Source organism: Helianthus annuus, chromosome 2 (genome assembly GCF_002127325.2).
Source record: "Helianthus annuus cultivar XRQ/B chromosome 2, HanXRQr2.0-SUNRISE, whole genome shotgun sequence".
Taxonomy (NCBI): domain Eukaryota; kingdom Viridiplantae; phylum Streptophyta; class Magnoliopsida; order Asterales; family Asteraceae; genus Helianthus; species Helianthus annuus.
In genome coordinates, this window is record NC_035434.2 from 106,914,452 (window position 1) to 106,931,640 (window position 17,189).

At 37.9% G+C, this 17,189-nt stretch overlaps 1 protein-coding gene and 1 long non-coding RNA gene across 2 annotated transcripts; one reads left to right on the forward strand and one right to left on the reverse strand.

Annotated features, from left to right (window-relative positions):
• Positions 1–3,217: 3,217 nt before the first annotated feature.
• LOC110919087 (uncharacterized ATP-dependent helicase C29A10.10c) lies at positions 3,218–10,247 on the reverse strand. The gene is made up of 8 exons (XM_022163366.2): positions 10,122–10,247; positions 7,970–9,237; positions 7,042–7,230; positions 6,871–6,966; positions 6,166–6,313; positions 5,925–6,057; positions 4,075–5,844; positions 3,218–3,989 (listed from the first exon to the last, which is right to left on the reverse strand). The coding sequence occupies exons 2-8, from the start codon at positions 9,075–9,077 to the stop codon at positions 3,792–3,794; spliced, it is 3,642 nt and encodes a 1,213-aa protein (XP_022019058.1). The 5' UTR covers positions 9,078–9,237; positions 10,122–10,247; the 3' UTR covers positions 3,218–3,791.
• Positions 10,248–10,954: 707 nt separating this feature from the next.
• On the forward strand, positions 10,955–16,361 carry LOC118488856. Its single transcript, XR_004885345.1, has 2 exons — positions 10,955–12,258; positions 14,448–16,361. It is a non-coding gene; the product is annotated as an uncharacterized LOC118488856 (long non-coding RNA).
• The last annotated feature ends 828 nt before the right edge of the window (positions 16,362–17,189 follow it).

Consider the following 17,189-nt stretch of genomic DNA (forward strand, 5'->3'; position numbering starts at 1 on the left):
TTCTAGGCTAATTTTTATGGGTTATTCTAGAGAATTCCATGGCCTAGAATGACCTAGATGATCCTTGCATCATCCTTGAAAGTTCCAGCGATCTTCCAGCCCATTCTAGCCCCTTCAAAGCTGATCTAGAATGTTCCGATGGTGTCGAGAAGTTCCAGCAACTTGTAGGCCATTCCGGAAACTTCCGGGCAGCCCTAGACACCTCTTTAGTGTTCCGGAATCTTCCGGAACTTGCGAAAAAAGTTTTGTATTTAGGCGGATCGTGACATTCTCCCCCACCTAAATTCACGGCGCCCTCGTCGTGTCGCTTACGTGGTCTTTTCTTTGTTCTCACGATCTGCATGGCGGATAAGGTTTTGCCTCGGTGCCTTGTATCCGTCTCCATGGGTGCCGTGTGAACCTCCTTGTCCTTGATGAGGTACAAGGTGTTGAGGAATGCATCGGGGATGGCGTTGGACCTATTGAAAAATGCCAACCCGAGCACAATTTTGTAGTCGTCCATGGGAACGACTGAGAAAGTAATTTTGCCCTTCCATGTCCCGATCTTGGCTTTGGCGTCATAGGTTACGCCTTCGATTGACTTAGGTTCCCCGCCAACAGCCTTCATCATTAGTCCTTCTTTGGAAGTGATCCGCAAACCAAGTCTTTTGGCCTCGTCCCGGGTAATGAAATTGTGACTGGCTCCGGTATCGATTAGTGCTTTTGCTTGTTCTCCGTTAATCTCAAGAGTTACGAACCGAAGACCTTTTGGCTCTCCATTTGAATGACTAACCTTGGCTTTTCTCAAGGGGTCCTGAACCATTTTTAACGGCTTCCTTTGGGTTAAACTTAAAGCATTGAGGACTTGAAGTTGCATTGCTCCTAGACGAGCCTCCTCGTTACCCTCGGCTTCATCATCTTCAGTCCTAATGAGGGCTGTTAACTTAGACTTCTTTGGACAATCGCGTACATCGTGCGACCCTTCGCAAATGAAGCATCCTCTCCTTGCGGACTGGTTGTTGTTATATCTTGGGGGTTTTGGACCTTCCGTCCTTCGAGTGTAACTTGGTTTTGCTCCCCCACCTATGTCGTCATCAGGTTCTTCGACAACGGGTTTAATTGGACGTTTTTCCTTTAGATCGATCAAGCTTTCAGCTATGGCGATTGCTGTAGCTAAATCTTGAACGTTGCGACGGTCTAATTCTGTTCTAGCCCAATATCGTAACCCGTCGAGGAAGTAGAAAAGGGAATCCTTTTCCGACAGATCAGGGATTTCAAGGACAAGTGTTGTGAATTCTTTGACATAGTCCTTGAGAGTTCCGGTATGCTTGAGCTTTCTCAATTTGCTCCTAGCTTCATGCTCGGCATTAACCGGGTAGAATTGTTTCTTTAGTTCTTGGACAAATTCAGCCCAAGTGTTAATAGTGCACGTACCTTTGGTGATGTCCGTGTATCGACGTCTCCACCATAGTGCTGCTGTGTCTTTTAGGTACATGCTGGCCGTCTTGATTTTGGTGGCATCGTCCTTGATTTGCACTCCACCCAAGTATTGTTCCATCTCCCATACGAAGTCGTCAACCGCTCGTGCTTCTCTTTTGCCAAGGAACGGAGATGGTTTTGGGATCTCCACCATAAGAGCGAAGAGATCGGTGTTGGCTGAATGCACAACTACTTGTTTATTTTCCTTCACTTTTGCTTCTAGGTCCAAGAAGCTGTGGTGACAATCTCGAATACTATTCTCCACCTCATTTCGTAGCTTTGACATTTCCTCCTTGAACAATGTCGTAAGCTCGTGACGCCAAACTCCCATGAGAGACTTGACGTCGTCTTTGAAAGTTTCAAAATCAGTTTCCAACGCTTGTACTCGTTGGAATGCAAGATCGAGTTGTGCACCCAATTCAGTGACCGCCACCTCGGTGTCACCAATGCGCTTGTCATATGTTGCCTCTCGTTCTTTCTTAGTGGTGCGTCTTTCATCGCCTTTTGTTTCGGTTGCCATCCCGAATGAATCGTCCCGCTCTGATACCACTTGTCACGGAGTAAACTTCTGACTCACGTGTAGCAACTTAGACTTGATCTAAGTTAAGCTATGTGCCCCAACGATGTCGTGTTTTGAGTGATTCAAGTGATGGTTGCAAGTTGTGTATGCAAAGAAATAACTTAGTATTGATTACAAGATGTTTACAAAGGAGAGTATACAAGTACAAGTGTGGTAACTTGCTAAGATGTTGGGTGATCTCCAAATGAGACCCCATCACCTATTTATACTAGTCTTAAGCTAGTTCTAGAGAATTCTTTATCTAGAGTTTTCCTTACATAATATCTTGGATATTTCTAGGCTAATTTTTATGGGTTATTCTAGAGAATTCCATGGCCTAGAATGACCTAGATGATCCTTGCATCATCCTTGAAAGTTCCAGCGATCTTCCAGCCCATTCTAGCCCCTTCAAAGCTGATCTAGAATGTTCCGATGGTGTCGAGAAGTTCCAGCAACTTGTAGGCCATTCCGGAAACTTCCGGGCAGCCCTAGACACCTCTTTAGTGTTCCGGAATCTTCCGGAACTTGCGAAAAAAGTTTTGTATTTAGGCGGATCGTGACAGTATGCTCTAGATGGTCAGAGGGTAGCCTAGTGCACCACTTATGAAGAACAAAATCACAATGTTGTTGTGAACACTTACTTGTAAAAGGGCACCTTCACACAATACTTCAACTTTTTTCATGGAGAGAAACTGATTCTGTGTCAAAAAGAACTAGATGACCAAACATTTCACCATCCATCTTATCTTTTCTTCGATATTGAATGAATTTGTTGATAAAAAAAGATCCATCAGGAAATGGACAACGGATTAGATTAGGATGATCGTCATCTTTGAAGTTTTTATAAGTTTCCCAAGGCCTAACAAATGACATTTTTACAGTTAAATTTAAAGTGACATCATCTACACTAAATTATTTAAAATCAGTTTTAGTTACTTATGGTTGATGTAGTGTTTTTGGAGTTTGTTACTATATTTTTATTTTTTGGACTTTGTTTAATATTATTTTTTTTTGCCATACCCGTATCTTGTATTTTTGAGTTTTGCCGCTCCCCGTACCCGTATCCGTACATACCTTGACAAACCATAAAATTTATTATGTAATTTCAACACATATAAGACCATCGACAACATGTTTTATTTTATTGGTCTATTTTGATATTCTAAGTATTCGTTTTCTAATATCATGAGAAAATTGATGTAAATGGGAAAATTGTTCCCATAACAGTTAATAATAATAAATAGTGTTTTCAAAGTAAAAGCATGTACAAAATCTAAAATCAGTGGAAGTTATTCCCTTTTCTATACACAGTTCAAGAATCAATTAATCAATCAATCCACATAACAAATCCTAAATCTTTCTTTGTATTAATTCATCATCCGTATATCCACATCTTTTTACCCCGATGGAAAACCCGTCGATGTCACAAACCGATCATCAACATGTGATGTGTCACGGCCCGCACATCAATCGGTTAGCAATCAGAACCAGTTTCTTTCACAACTGGCTCGTTTTTAACCAACTCCGCTCTTTTTAGTCATCCCAGGCTCAACTTTTGTTCCATTTTTACCAACCCACAACAAAAAAGAACTTAACACCAATAAAGTGAGAGAGATTACGGGCCTCTTTTTCCCGCAACGGGGGTTGAATTTGAATTTGGTCTTTTTGAATGCCAATAAAGTGAACCATCCATTGGTGGCTTGAAACTCCGGTAATTCCCGTTTCTTGACGTTGTACTTTTCTCATCTTCTTCTGACCTAGAATCCATGTGGTCCTATGGTCTGTGTCTTAAACCGGGTCTTTTTAAACCCCTCATGTTAGAAAACCGTGCCTGTGGTGGGCCATAGGCTGGTGGGCCCATGAAATCTTTAGGAATCGAGTCCATGTCCATGTAACATTCCCTCGTTTTTGCATCGGCAATTAGTGCAGCCCAATCGTCCGATTGAACCAATGTACTTGCATTCCCCATAACCTAAAAAAAAGGTAATAGGTCAACGAACCATTTTACAAGTATATAACTAAAAAAGAAATTACATTAACAGAAAAAAAAATTATACCCAAAGTGCCCTTTTGGCACGAGTGAGAGCAACATTCATTCGTCGAATATCAGCAACGAACCCCACGCCATGGTTAGAAGCACGTACACACGACATCATGATGACATCACGTTCTTGCCCTTGAAACGCATCAACCGTATTAATATAAAGATCCTTCCCTTCTTCAGATTTCAAAACGTCCTCGAACTCCCGCTGTATACATTTCAGTTGCAGCTTATAAGGTGTAATTATCCCCACCGACACTTTCGCTATACCTAAAGATTTAACACTTCTTTGAAGATGTTGATATAACCGTAAACAAAACTGAGCTTCATGTATATTCTGGTAAGAAACCGACCCGCCCCGATGCGATTCTCGCCCATGTGTAATATCGTAAAAAACATAAGGTTTTAACATCGGGTCCTTGTAGTACGTCTCATCGGGTAATTTAGCGACGCTTTCACTATCGGTAAGGCGACCCTGATAGAAGTATCTAGAAGGAAATTCTCGTATTTGCGGGTGCATTCGGTACTGAACGGAAAGTAACATCGTAGGACAACCTGCTTGTTGAAATCTCTCGAAAAGACTTCTGCTGTATAGCAAAGTTCCAGCTGCTTTGCTGATAACGGTTGCGGGAAGTTGTTGCGGGTCCCCCACAAGAACGCACCGGGCTGCACCGAGAGCAAGAGGTGGGAGCACACCGACTTCACTGGCTTGAGCCGCCTCATCAATAACCACCATGTCGAACCCGTGGGTTAGCCGTGAGAAAAGCTTTCGACCACTACTTGAAACCGTTGTGAAAACGACTTCGGCCTCATTAGCGAAACTCGCTTCTAGACTAGCCCGAGCTTCTTCTAGATTAAAATTCCCACCACTACGAAACCGACCTTCGAGAATAAAAAGGCGAGACAGTTCGACTAATACTTTATCCCGGTTTTCAACCACAGCCGCAAGGTTCTGTAATAAGGAATCTCGGCTCTGGTCACGGGCCACAAGAACATCCGGATCAACCCCGACCGAACCCTGTGCCCGACCGGTGAAAGCCGCAACGTTTAACTCTCTTTGAAGGGAAGCTATTTGTTGAGATAATTGAGCTTCACGGGCTCTTAGCTGATGCATCCACCCGTAAACTTCATCTCGGCTCTTGACCAAAAGCTGCTCGGTTCGACGCTCAACCGACACGGCTTGAGCTGCTCGGGTTTGTGAATCGACACCAACTCGAGCCACATCAGGTCGGTAAACCTTCATCTCACCGTCAATAAACCCGCGGTCAAGAACACGTGTAAGTAGCTCATCGGTAGCGGCATTTGACGGAGCACAAACTAGCATTCTCGGTTTCGGGCAAAGTTTATGAAGCGTTCGAAACAGGTTCTGGTCCATGCTTTGGAGAACTTCGTCAATCGACCCGTTTGGAACGTTATCAGAAGAAAGACTTTCGGTTGTTTGTTTGTAGCTTTCAGGGGCTAGTTTTTTAAGCAATGCGGTATAATAATGCTGATATTGGACTAAATGGATAACGTTTAGCATTCCCCAAACGGTATGAGTCTTACCCGTTCCGGGTGGGCCTTGGACTAGAGTAAAGGGCCATGGTTCTTGCCTCTTGGTTGACCCGTTAGTCGTACCGGCTGCCGTATGCGTTGCGGCCCAGTGAATCGCTGACAATTGTGGACCGTTGAACGTACTGTGAAGATAATCAACGAAGTTTGGTGTGAAACAATCGGGCATTGCGGGTGCCTGTTCTTCATATTTCGGAAATAATTCAGGGCTCGGTTGAAGAATCGCGGTTTGCATCTAAAGAAAAACATAAGTCAATCAGCTCAGCTTTCTGAATGAAATATACTGACATTTGACGTGAAAATTGCCGGACCCACCTGGGAATTGAGTCTACGAAATGCATGTAACGCGATATATTCTCTCTGAGTGGTAGCAAGAGCACCGAGAACGGTTAGAAACCAGATTCCCTTTGGGAGTAGTTTCCTTAGAATATGATCATCATCAACCTTGCTGTAATTAGCAACCGGATAGTAATTATTGATTAGCGTATTGAGAACAAAAAGACGAGCAAATAAATCAAAATGAAAAAGATAATTAATATTACTTGCATCAACAAACCTGTTGGAATCATATGAATCGCCGACATAAAAGTGAAGGATGGCCCCTGTTGGATCGCGAGTATCTATCGGTATGTGGCGCCTCACGGTGCCGGCTACGCGTCCACTCACCTCAGACTCTTCCCCAGTGTTGTTTCTCTTGGGCATAACTGATAAATATTTTCATAAAATTAAATCTCAAAAGTTGTTTTTTCTAGAATTGATATCACAAAAAACCAATATACTTTCTTATTGTTCAAGAAAAAGTCCGTTGACTTGTAATAAAACAAGAAAAAACCACTAAACCATTTTATTATTATTATTATTATTATTATTATTATTTTGTAAATTGAAGTCCCTAAACTGCACGTCTATGTGTTTTTGTGATATAATGAGTTGTTGGCTCTTTAAATTGGCAATTTATTGCGACTTTCGTCCCTTGAGGATGAAAATGGCAAGATTTCAAACTTTTTGGATGAAAACATGAAAATGGCACCTCAGGGACGAAAGTCGCAAAAGTGGTCAAACCTTAGGGACGAAAACGGCATTTTACTCAAAAGTATACCATCTTATTTCAACCAATTTAAGAGTTAACTTATTATTTAAAAAAAAACGACAGTAAACGGATCTTAGACAAGTTTATGGACTTTAATATACAACAATTACTTTAGTGACTTTGTGTGTATTAACCCTTTGTTCTATTAACTTTAAAGATATGTAAACGAACCTGTTCCCGGTCTAGGGGTTGAAAGAACTGCCACGTCACCCTCCTTGAAGTTCCATCTACATTCATTTGCAGGTACAAGTATCACATCATACCAACCTGCGAGCATACATAAAATTAAGTTAAAAAAAAATTATGTATTCCAATAACTAACAAAGAAAGAAAATATAATACCTCTTTCTCGTCTCTCAACATTTTTTATACGGACCATTGCGTGTAGATCTCTAGAACCTGGTTCGGTTAATTCCTCCCATGTACTGTAGAGCTGTGCGCGACATTCCTCAAAAAGCAAGGGCTCGAATACTTTAATATATTCTTCTGCCGATTCAAAGCTTCCGGGAACACATTGAAGCTCTGCTTCCTCTGAATGTATACAAATTGTTTCTTGTTTCATTGTATGATATATACACCGTGCGTAAAATAATATAAATTCCACACTAAAGCAATGTTTCATAATTCTTAAAAGAGTAAAATGCCATTTTCGTCCCTAAGGTTTGGCCAGTTTTGCGACTTTCGTCCAAAGGTTTGTTTTTCCGCATCTGGATTCAAAAGGTTTAAAAGCTTGCCATATTCATCCGGCTGGTTAACTCTACATTTTTCTCCGTTAATTCAGGGGTATTTCCGTCCTTTTTATTAACTTAAAGAGCAATTCGGTCTTTTTCACTTTATGTACAATCATTTAAAATACCCTTGACCAAATCCGTTAGACCGAATGTCCTTTAACTTAACAAAAGAGACGGAAATACCCCTGACTTAACGGAGAAAAATGAACTAAGTTATCGAGCTGGATGAAAATGAGAAGATTTCAAACCTTTTTGATCCAGGTGCTTTTGGATCCAGATGCGGAAAAACAAACCTTTGGACAATATCGCAAAACTAACCAAACCACAGGGACGAAAATGGCATTTTACTCTTCTTAAATATATGACATATCCTAAAATCATAAATAAAAGCTAAAGCACTAAACATTATACAAAAGATATTAAAAGAAACCATACTAAGTGTCATAAACAAAAATACCACAAGAACAAAACAATATGTAACAATAAAGTTTCACAACCAGTATAATCAGAATTAAGTGGAAACTCGGAACATTTCAAACCTGGATTCTGCCAAAACTTCTCGTTAGTCACTTCACGAAGAAGCCGCTCAACGGATGTATCCTGATATTGCGTAGAAACAGTTGATGGCTTCTTAGAAGGAAGCTTTTTACTTCCAGCCGCTTTATTATCAACCGAATTCTGACTAACTAAACCGCTCTTTCTACCCGCGGTTTGTGCATTCTTCGTTTGCTTTAATACAAGATCACTACCACTAATTGACCTTTTTGGACGACCTAATATTCCTGTATTCATATCACCGTTATTGCATTCGGACTTAATATCACTTGATTCCACATAACAGTTGGTTTCAACGCTTGACAGGTCGACTTGTTTTCCATTGTTCGTTAGTGGTGACGGGATTTGTTTATCTTTTACAATACGAGAAGTGAGAGGTGGCGGAAAGTTCTGTCTTCTTGGCATAGAGTTTTTAGTGGCCCCCGCTTGTTTGACGTCTTCTAAGTTAAGAAACATTGTCTGTCTGTTACGTTTTTTACCCAACATTGCCTCTTTTTGTTGATCGAGTTTAGGACGCTTTCCGGGATTATTAGCGATTTTTAAGGCGTGAACGGCTTCAACCCCTTTAATCTCCTTTTGTTTCGGAGCCAAAACAGAATCTTCTTGACTATCACTACTTTTTATATCAATTGAATCGCCATGATTATTATTTTCATCCTTCACATCATCGACACTTGGATCCGTTAAAACAACCATTGGTTTGACCTCGGACTTATCGTCAACGTTTAAAGTTGACTTTTCAGGCACACTACTGCCTTCTGCATCAGACCATTCACCTTCTTCTTTTTCAACGGCAGAAGTTGACTTTTCCACCACGTCATTTGACTTCTTCTGCTCTTCATGAACATCAGATTTTTCTACTCCTTTCGATCTAATAAAAGGCTGAAAGCCCGAAACAGAAGACGCATGAGAAAACGCATTGTTGTTTATAATTCTACGGGGACTATTTGAACTTTTAAATAAGTCTGACGTATGGGTTATTGACGGAATTGCCCTTTGGGGTTGGAAACAGAACACGCCATCACTCTCTTCATCCTCCTCCTCGGTAGCAGGTTCATTGAGATCAAATAATGGTTTTCCTTTAGAACTCATTACTCATATACATAAATAGAAATATACACCTATTTTGTAAAAGATCCACCTTTATTTGCAGATCTTCTAGACCGAACCGAACTCACGCACATCACATGCCCAGAAAAATCATAAATTACCTCAATATAAAGCTTTTATTCAAATGCCAACACTATAGGTCCTGCAAAAATATTTAAGGTTTAAAAGATAACCAACACTCGAAACCAAAAATGTTACAGAACGTTTGACACTACAATACTAAAGCTTATATATGAATATATAAATATATGATTGTCACATTTGCGATGCAAACCCTCGTATATAAACGATATACAGCTAAGTGATACTTGCAATACAAAATTATTACATAAGAATACAAACAACACGTTTCGTAACATGATTAATCATGTACAGTCATATAAACAGGATAGCCTAAAGTCAAGAGGGGCATATTATAAGCTAAAAACAAACAGACAAGCTAACTAACTAACCCACTAATATCTCCCTCAAAAAAGCGCCACTATTTAGCCTTGGGCAGAATTAACTACCCTATCGGGGCTGCATTCCCAAACAACCCAACGCCTCATGGTGCAACAGGGTCCGAGCACGATGGGACTATCACCCTCTACAAGGGATTTGGGCCTGGTCTGTCGATGAGGACACACAACGAGGCCGTCTAAAAACGAAACTTTTTCTTCTTGTATAAAAAAGTACAACATAAATAACTAATAATACCCATTATTAATTAACCATTAATTCAAACAAATTCATCCCCACTTTCTCAAAACAATTCAAATCTTAAGATCCAATTACCACACTCAAACATCCAATAACCTTACATTATAATTCCTAAATTAGGCATTTACAGTTAGCCCACAAAACAAACACAACAATTTATCAATTCAGTTAACAAACACACATCTATCTTATATTCCCAGATCCCTAAACACAAATCAAATAAAAAATCTGTATAATTCATGTCTACATCCAGTTAATCAATCGGTTCTTACATAACCCAATACGAATACAGTATATTAATATTAATATGTAGATGTATATACGCACCTTGGATTGAATGTTTGTGTTGGTGATTATTCAAATCCAGTGTAGTGATGGGATGAGAGAGAGGATTCACAAGAAGAGGAAGAAGAAGTTGTTGTTGTCTGTGAATTTGATGTGTGTTTTGGAGAGAAATGGGTGAGGGTTTTATAGGGGAATGGTGGGGGTAGGGTGTGGTGGGTGGGTGATCCGGATAGGGGTTCGGGTCTGGACCGGTTCTTGGTCCGATCATGTGTGTTGTTGAATTGAATCTTTCTTTTAGCACATGTCTTAAAGATTGTAGTTTTGGTACTTGTATTGTTGGTCATTCTCGTGATTTAGTCCTAACTTTTTGTTTGCTAGAACACCCATAGTCGTATGAATTTGGACGTTTTTTTTAGAAAACGCCCCTCCATGTCTGACTAGCCACCCCCGTGGGCGTTTTTTTGAAAAAAAAAAAAATTGAAGGAGCGTTCTATATTCAACGTCGGATCCATTTTAGAAGTGGCCAATCACCTGTTTCCATGCGTTTTTTGTTCAATAACATTTTTATGGTTTTTTTTAATTTAATTCTATTACACACAATGCCCACATCCCCACTACACCCATTTTAGAAAACGCCCCATAATGGCTTATTGTTAACTGGGTTGTCACATGGCGCAAAACGCCCAAGGGTAAGGGCATTACCACTACACATCGTCTTATGTTTTTTTATTATTTTTTTATTATACGGGTTGAGTTGATGAACGCGGACGTGACTAGTATATTTATTTGTGTTAAAATGTATGTAAGAATCTAGAGATGTGGATTAGTCCATTTTTATTTTAGTTATATATAACAGCTTGAGAGTGTATTTGTTGAAATGATATGTTTATGGGCTCTCATTCTATTGGGTTCAGCCATATATTTTGGGCCTCTTGTTACTAATTTGTTTCATATTGCTAGTTTGTTGCAACAGTTTTTGATGTGTTGGATATTTTGGAGGGTGTAAAGTGGTAGTATCAGGGGTTGAAATGGGCATCTTCCAATTCTTATGGTTCTTTGTGTAACCTTTCAAGTGCAGCCATATATAAGAGTTCTCTCTCTCATTCGGTTATTAATTCACTACAGAAATCATTATCTTCTATATATTAAATCTAGGGTTTCATTATCCTTCATCTGGTTTTGTATGCGTATCAGTCCATATGATGAGTTGATCTCTTTCAAGTTTGGTTGAAGCTACTGAATCGTTTTGGAGTCACTGTGCATCAGAGTTTCTACAAGTCTTTCAGGAGATTAGTTCTTTCTACTCTGTTATTTATTTGTATCCTTTGTATTGTAGTTGTTGTTGTTAGATCTTTGATAGATCTGGTGATCATTGTTCCTGAACATCTGATTGTTTGTATCAGATGTTTATTGTTCTGTATTCTGTTAACAGATCTTACTATTTGTAAGATCTAGGGTTTTGGGGGGTGTTTTTCGGTTTGGGTAAATAATAAAGTTTTGTCACCGTTTTTGTCGCTTCTTTGTTGTTCAGTATTGATTGAATGTTTGGATTGTTGTTTTCTCATACCATTTTTTGACATGGTATCAGAGCCTAGGCTCCGATCTATGGTCGATATTGATTCTGGTGTTCTTCCGCTATAATTTTTTGACGATTTTTTTTTGGTTTGTAGATCTGAATCCCTTGGTTGCTTATTCTCTATTTCTTGACAGTTTTTTTTTGTGTTCATTGTGAGCTCTTGCATGATACTTTTCTTTTTAATGATTACGGCAGTTATTGTGTTGTTAATCTGCAGCTAGAGTTGTGAGAGTTTTTTTTCTTTGTATTTGGTTCATAGATCTGTTGATCTTAAGTGTTGATTGTCAAGGTTTTGAGTATATAGGATAGTTTCTCGTTATTGGTCTTTAAGTTTAAGAGATTTAAGTGCTACGGATTAGGGTCATGTATTTTGTGTTCTCGTGTTTTGGGTCTGAATCTATTTTTTTAATAAGTGTTGTTCTGTTTTGATCCTTTGCTTGAAGTGTGCAGATTGGATTTGATTAGATCTATTTGATTATTGACTGTAGCTAATCTGATCTTTTGTTTGGAGTTAGGATTTATGTTCTTAGAAACCGGTTGGGTTATTGTACGTGTGATACTGAAGTTGTAACCCTAGATCAAGGGTTTGATGTGCGGCTGAAGGTTTGTTGCGGTTAAAAGTGCTGTGAAGACTCTGCGTTGGTCTTTATAATCGCTTGTTGATTATAGGTCAAACTGACCAGAGGTTGGTATATTTCTTGCTGATCTGTGATATTGTAATCCTAGAAGATTACATACTCAGATTCTTTTGAAGGAAGTTATAAGCACCCACTGTAAGATCGTTCCTACCCTCTCCTTTTGTTCCTGTTGTTGATTAGTTGAAGTCGGGGTAGTGAGGACTCGCATTATTATTTGTTGGTTATAGTTGATTATATAACTATTCTGTGTTTCTTGTGGTTTTTTTTTTTTTTTTTGTTATGTGTCTTAGGTTTTGGCTCCTGTATTAAGACCTGTCCAGGCACTATAAGTGACGAACCTGGAATCTGGAAACTGATACAGCTTCGCCTTAGTTTTTTTTTACATCTAGTTGATTATTGTCTGTTAGAGGTTTTTTTGTTTCTTGGCTGTCTTTATTTCTTGTCTTAGTTTTACAGTTTTTTACATGTTAATATTTGTAAAAAGGTGTTTGTCATATGGGTTGTGTGTGAGTGTTCCCTCTGTTTGTGTGGTTTGTGGTAAAGAGGTTGTTTAAAATTCTTTCATTATATGACTATTGAAATTGCTGAATGGAACTTTGTTTTAATATCATAAAAGGTTTATAACAGAGTTTTATTTTTAAATTTAATGGTCATCTAGGGTCTTAAAATTGTGTTATAAGAGCTGTGTTTTTTTTGCATGATTGGTCGCTTGATTTTCATGATAGAGGCTGTTGTCTAAGTAAAAAAATTGGTTCCTAACTCTGTCATACGTTGTCTAGTCTATAAGTTTGTCTCTGATAGTTGAATCATGTGGTTCATTGTATTGGTTCAAGATAGTTTCTTGTTTGTTATTATGGCCGTGTTTGTGGGATATTAAGTCACTTGTTTTTTTGTATGTTATTATTTGTTTAGGCTGTAATTGTTGTTTGGTATAGAAGTGTGTACTTCTTGTTGTTATTGATCTTGGTTCTTGAATCTTGTTTCTCTCTATAACTTGTTGCTTCTCTGTACTCATCATAGACTTGGATTTTTTTTTAGTTAGAATTCTGTTTATTTTGAGTAGAGTTGCTCTGTATCATGTTAGAGATTCGTATTGTTTGTTCCCGGGAGTATCTACTGTTTCTTGGATTTGCTTGATTCTTGTAGATTTTGTATAGGTTATCGTGCAGTAATCAGTAGGGTTGTCTTGTGAGAGTTTATTGCTGCTTCTAGTTAAAGTTGGTTATTGTTGGTTGATACTCATGTTTACAAGTCTTGTCTTTGTCATGAAAGTAGTGTGATTTTATGTTTTTCAGATGTGTCTGACTGTAATATGCTTGATCTGGTTCATATATGGTGTTGTCTACATTTTCCACAAGATGTAGTATGATTTATACAAATGAACTTCATTGTCTTGGTAAGATAAAGTGTTTTTTAAGGAACAAGTGTGTAACTAGGATCCTGTCTATTGATTATGTTGTTCTGAAGTCAGGTTTGTTTGAATTGTTTTTTTTTTGGGTATGCTAAATAAGATTAGCATATGTTATGTGTGGTTCAAACTTCAATTTTTTTTTGGAATATTCAATAAATTTGTACGTGTTTTCTTGTTTTTAGTGAACCTTGTATCTATATGTCTTGATAATAGAATATTGTATGTTCATTGTATGGTTCAGTATTTTCAGTCATGTTTAATAGGTTGTTTCTCATGAAAAATTCTATTTCTGTTGTTATATGGTCTTCTACTTTCATTAAGTTTAAACCTGGAAATGTTGTTGGTTTGTTCAAGGTTATACCGGATATTATGAGCTTAGTTATGTGTTCTATGTATACTGAGCTTTGTTCTTGATTAAAGTTGCTAGTTGTGATAATCTCAAGATTTTAATATTGTTCTCTAACCTCTGTCTTGGGTTATGCAATTCATCTTGTCTTGAACAATGGTAAAATGTTTTTCCGACTATAACTGTTTTTTGATGGTTCTTAGTTCTTTAAAACTGCATCAGGATGGTTTGTTTGACCGTGTCTTCATGATCTTGAATGTTTTTACAGCCTTGTATCTTTTCTCGTGTGTGAGATGTTTTTTTATTGTAAAGTCATGTGACATTATTTCTAAAGAGTTGGTTTTGGCTGTTATGTGTATGTGTTTGATTTGGATCATGTGATCCTCAGTTAAATCAGGTTTGTTGTTGGGTCTTGTGATTCAATCGTAATGGTGTAGATGTTTTCTTTGTTCTGAATCGTGTGATTCAACTCTGTTGTTTGGACCGTTGTAGTGTTTTCTGAATATTGTCCGTATGTCTTATTGTTTTAGTGTGGTATGATTAGTCGAACCTTGTGGTTTGAGTGTTCTTTAATCTGTTGATCTATCAAGATTGTTCTTGATGTCTATGTCTGCCTTGCTTGAGGTCTATATGTTGAGAATCTTTGTCTTGAATGTTGTTAAAATGTCTTTGGTTTGCAGTCACTATGTCTGCTTGTCTATAGTTTTGTTTGTATGGTTAGTTGAGCTGTGTGGTTCATGTTTAACCAAAGTTTTGACAAGATTATTTTGTATATGTGACAGCCTTGTATGTTTTCTCTTGTGAGAAATATTGTTCTGGTTGCAAATTGTATAACTTTGTGATTAATCAGGATTTGTATGGCTGTGTCTTATAGTCTTGTGTATGTCTTGATATTCTCAGTCTTGTTACTTGTATGTATGTGATGTTAGCCTTGTATATTTCTTTTATGTAAGAGATATTTTTTTGTTGGTTATAAAAGCATGTGACTGTGCATTTTGCCAGAGTTTGTGTAGGCTATCATTGTTGTCTAGTGTTCTTAGTTAGAACTGTTTCTCTGTCTTGTTGACTGTTTTTTATAGAGAATTCTTTGATTTGTTGTTAGTGTTTGTGTTTTCTTCAAAGGATCTCTTGTCTCGTATTGTAATTGTCTGGATTCCTTGTATATCTGAGTTGGAATATTGTTTCTTGAATTTCTATTTTCTTGGTTTATTTCTCTAGGTTGTTGTGAATATGACTGTTACAGGTGGATCAGTTAGTATTCTGTGTTATATAGTTCTTTGATAAAAACTTGCTGATAACTTTGTTTTACCTGTTAAAGCTTAGTAAAAATATCATATCAATTTGTATGTATCCTAATTTCATGAGAGGTCTTCTCACTTTGAAATAAATATGCATATTCTGTGAAAAGGTTTTTTGCTAGTATTATTGAACTTGAAAAGGTTCATATAGATGTTCAGGTTGCGTAGAAAGTGAGTGTTAACTGATGAAAGGAACTTGGTATTTTTAGACGTGTTTGCCACCTGGATGAAGGGGGCATGTTAAAAATGTTGTAAATGATATTTTCAGGCTGTCATTCAGGTTGCAAAATGGGTATTATTAACATGTATAGTATATGAATGTTGGGTATGTTTGATTTGTTTAGACCCAATTGAATGAAGGGGGGATGTTGAAATGATATGTTTATGGGCTCTCATTCTATTGGGTTCAGCCATATATTTTGGGCCTCTTGTTACTAATTTGTTTCATATTGCTAGTTTGTTGCAACAGTTTTTGATGTGTTGGATATTTTGGAGGGTGTAAAGTGGTAGTATCAGGGGTTGAAATGGGCATCTTCCAATTCTTATGGTTCTTTGTGTAACCTTTCAAGTGCAGCCATATATAAGAGTTCTCTCTCTCATTCGGTTATTAATTCACTACAGAAATCATTATCTTCTATATATTAAATCTAGGGTTTCATTATCCTTCATCTGGTTTTGTATGCGTATCAGTCCATATGATGAGTTGATCTCTTTCAAGTTTGGTTGAAGCTACTGAATCGTTTTGGAGTCACTGTGCATCAGAGTTTCTACAAGTCTTTCAGGAGATTAGTTCTTTCTACTCTGTTATTTATTTGTATCCTTTGTATTGTAGTTGTTGTTGTTAGATCTTTGATAGATCTGGTGATCATTGTTCCTGAACATCTGATTGTTTGTATCAGATGTTTATTGTTCTGTATTCTGTTAACAGATCTTACTATTTGTAAGATCTAGGGTTTTGGGGGGTGTTTTTCGGTTTGGGTAAATAATAAAGTTTTGTCACCGTTTTTGTCGCTTCTTTGTTGTTCAGTATTGATTGAATGTTTGGATTGTTGTTTTCTCATACCATTTTTTGACAGTATTGTTAAATAAACAGGCATACGAGGGTATCATCACACAATAGTAATAGTGTATGGTGGTTTGGATGGATGTTAATGTATTCATCTTAGCCTTCAAACTATATTTTTTTTCACTGAACTTATCTTTACAATGGTAAATATAATCGGTGTGTAAAATCGTTTATAAAACGGAATAGATCACCATAGCTTCTCTCTAGTATGGAAAAGATCCCACAAGTTCTCCCTTGTAAGTGGGGCGAAGGATTTAAGGGGCGGGGAGGGGCGCCCGACCCCCGAACTTTTCGGTCAGTAGCGTTATATATGTACGTTTCGTATAGGATTTTGTAGGTATATACGTTTTAGACCCCCCGGTTTTATAAAAAAAATTAGGTGTATACGTTTTCGACCCCCGGTTTTAATTTTTTTATTTATATAGCCCAAATAAAATATTTACTTAGCCCAAATCATTATATTTGGTAGAATACTAGAATGTATATTATATAACCCAAATCAAATGATTATATAGCCCAACTTAAAAGTCCACCCTATCAAAAAAAAAATTCGTTTACTTTGGGACATCGACCAGAAGAACAGAAGCCACAAGCCAGACCTGCAGAAGGGGGGGAAAACGCAGGTTGCAGAACTGTTCGACTTCAGCTTCTTGTTCGAGAACAAAAGCCAAAACGCTGCTCGTTGTTATGGTCTTGTACTCTTCTTCGACTTCTTCAATCTTCAAAAGGTTAAAGGTGTGTGTTTTTTATCTTTAGGTTTAATTTAGGGCTGCAA

Excerpts from the sequence above, each read along its gene's own strand:
- LOC110919087 (XM_022163366.2), bottom strand. The coding sequence starts at position 9,077 with ATGAGTTCTAAAGGAAAACCATTATTTGATCTCAATGAACCTGCTACC. Across the intron at positions 6,967-7,041 it reads TGTTGAGAGACGAGAAAGAG|GTTGGTATGATGTGATACTT; the intron begins GTATTATATTTT and ends GTATGCTCGCAG. Across the intron at positions 6,314-6,870 it reads AACCCCTAGACCGGGAACAG|TTATGCCCAAGAGAAACAAC; the intron begins GTTCGTTTACAT and ends AATATTTATCAG.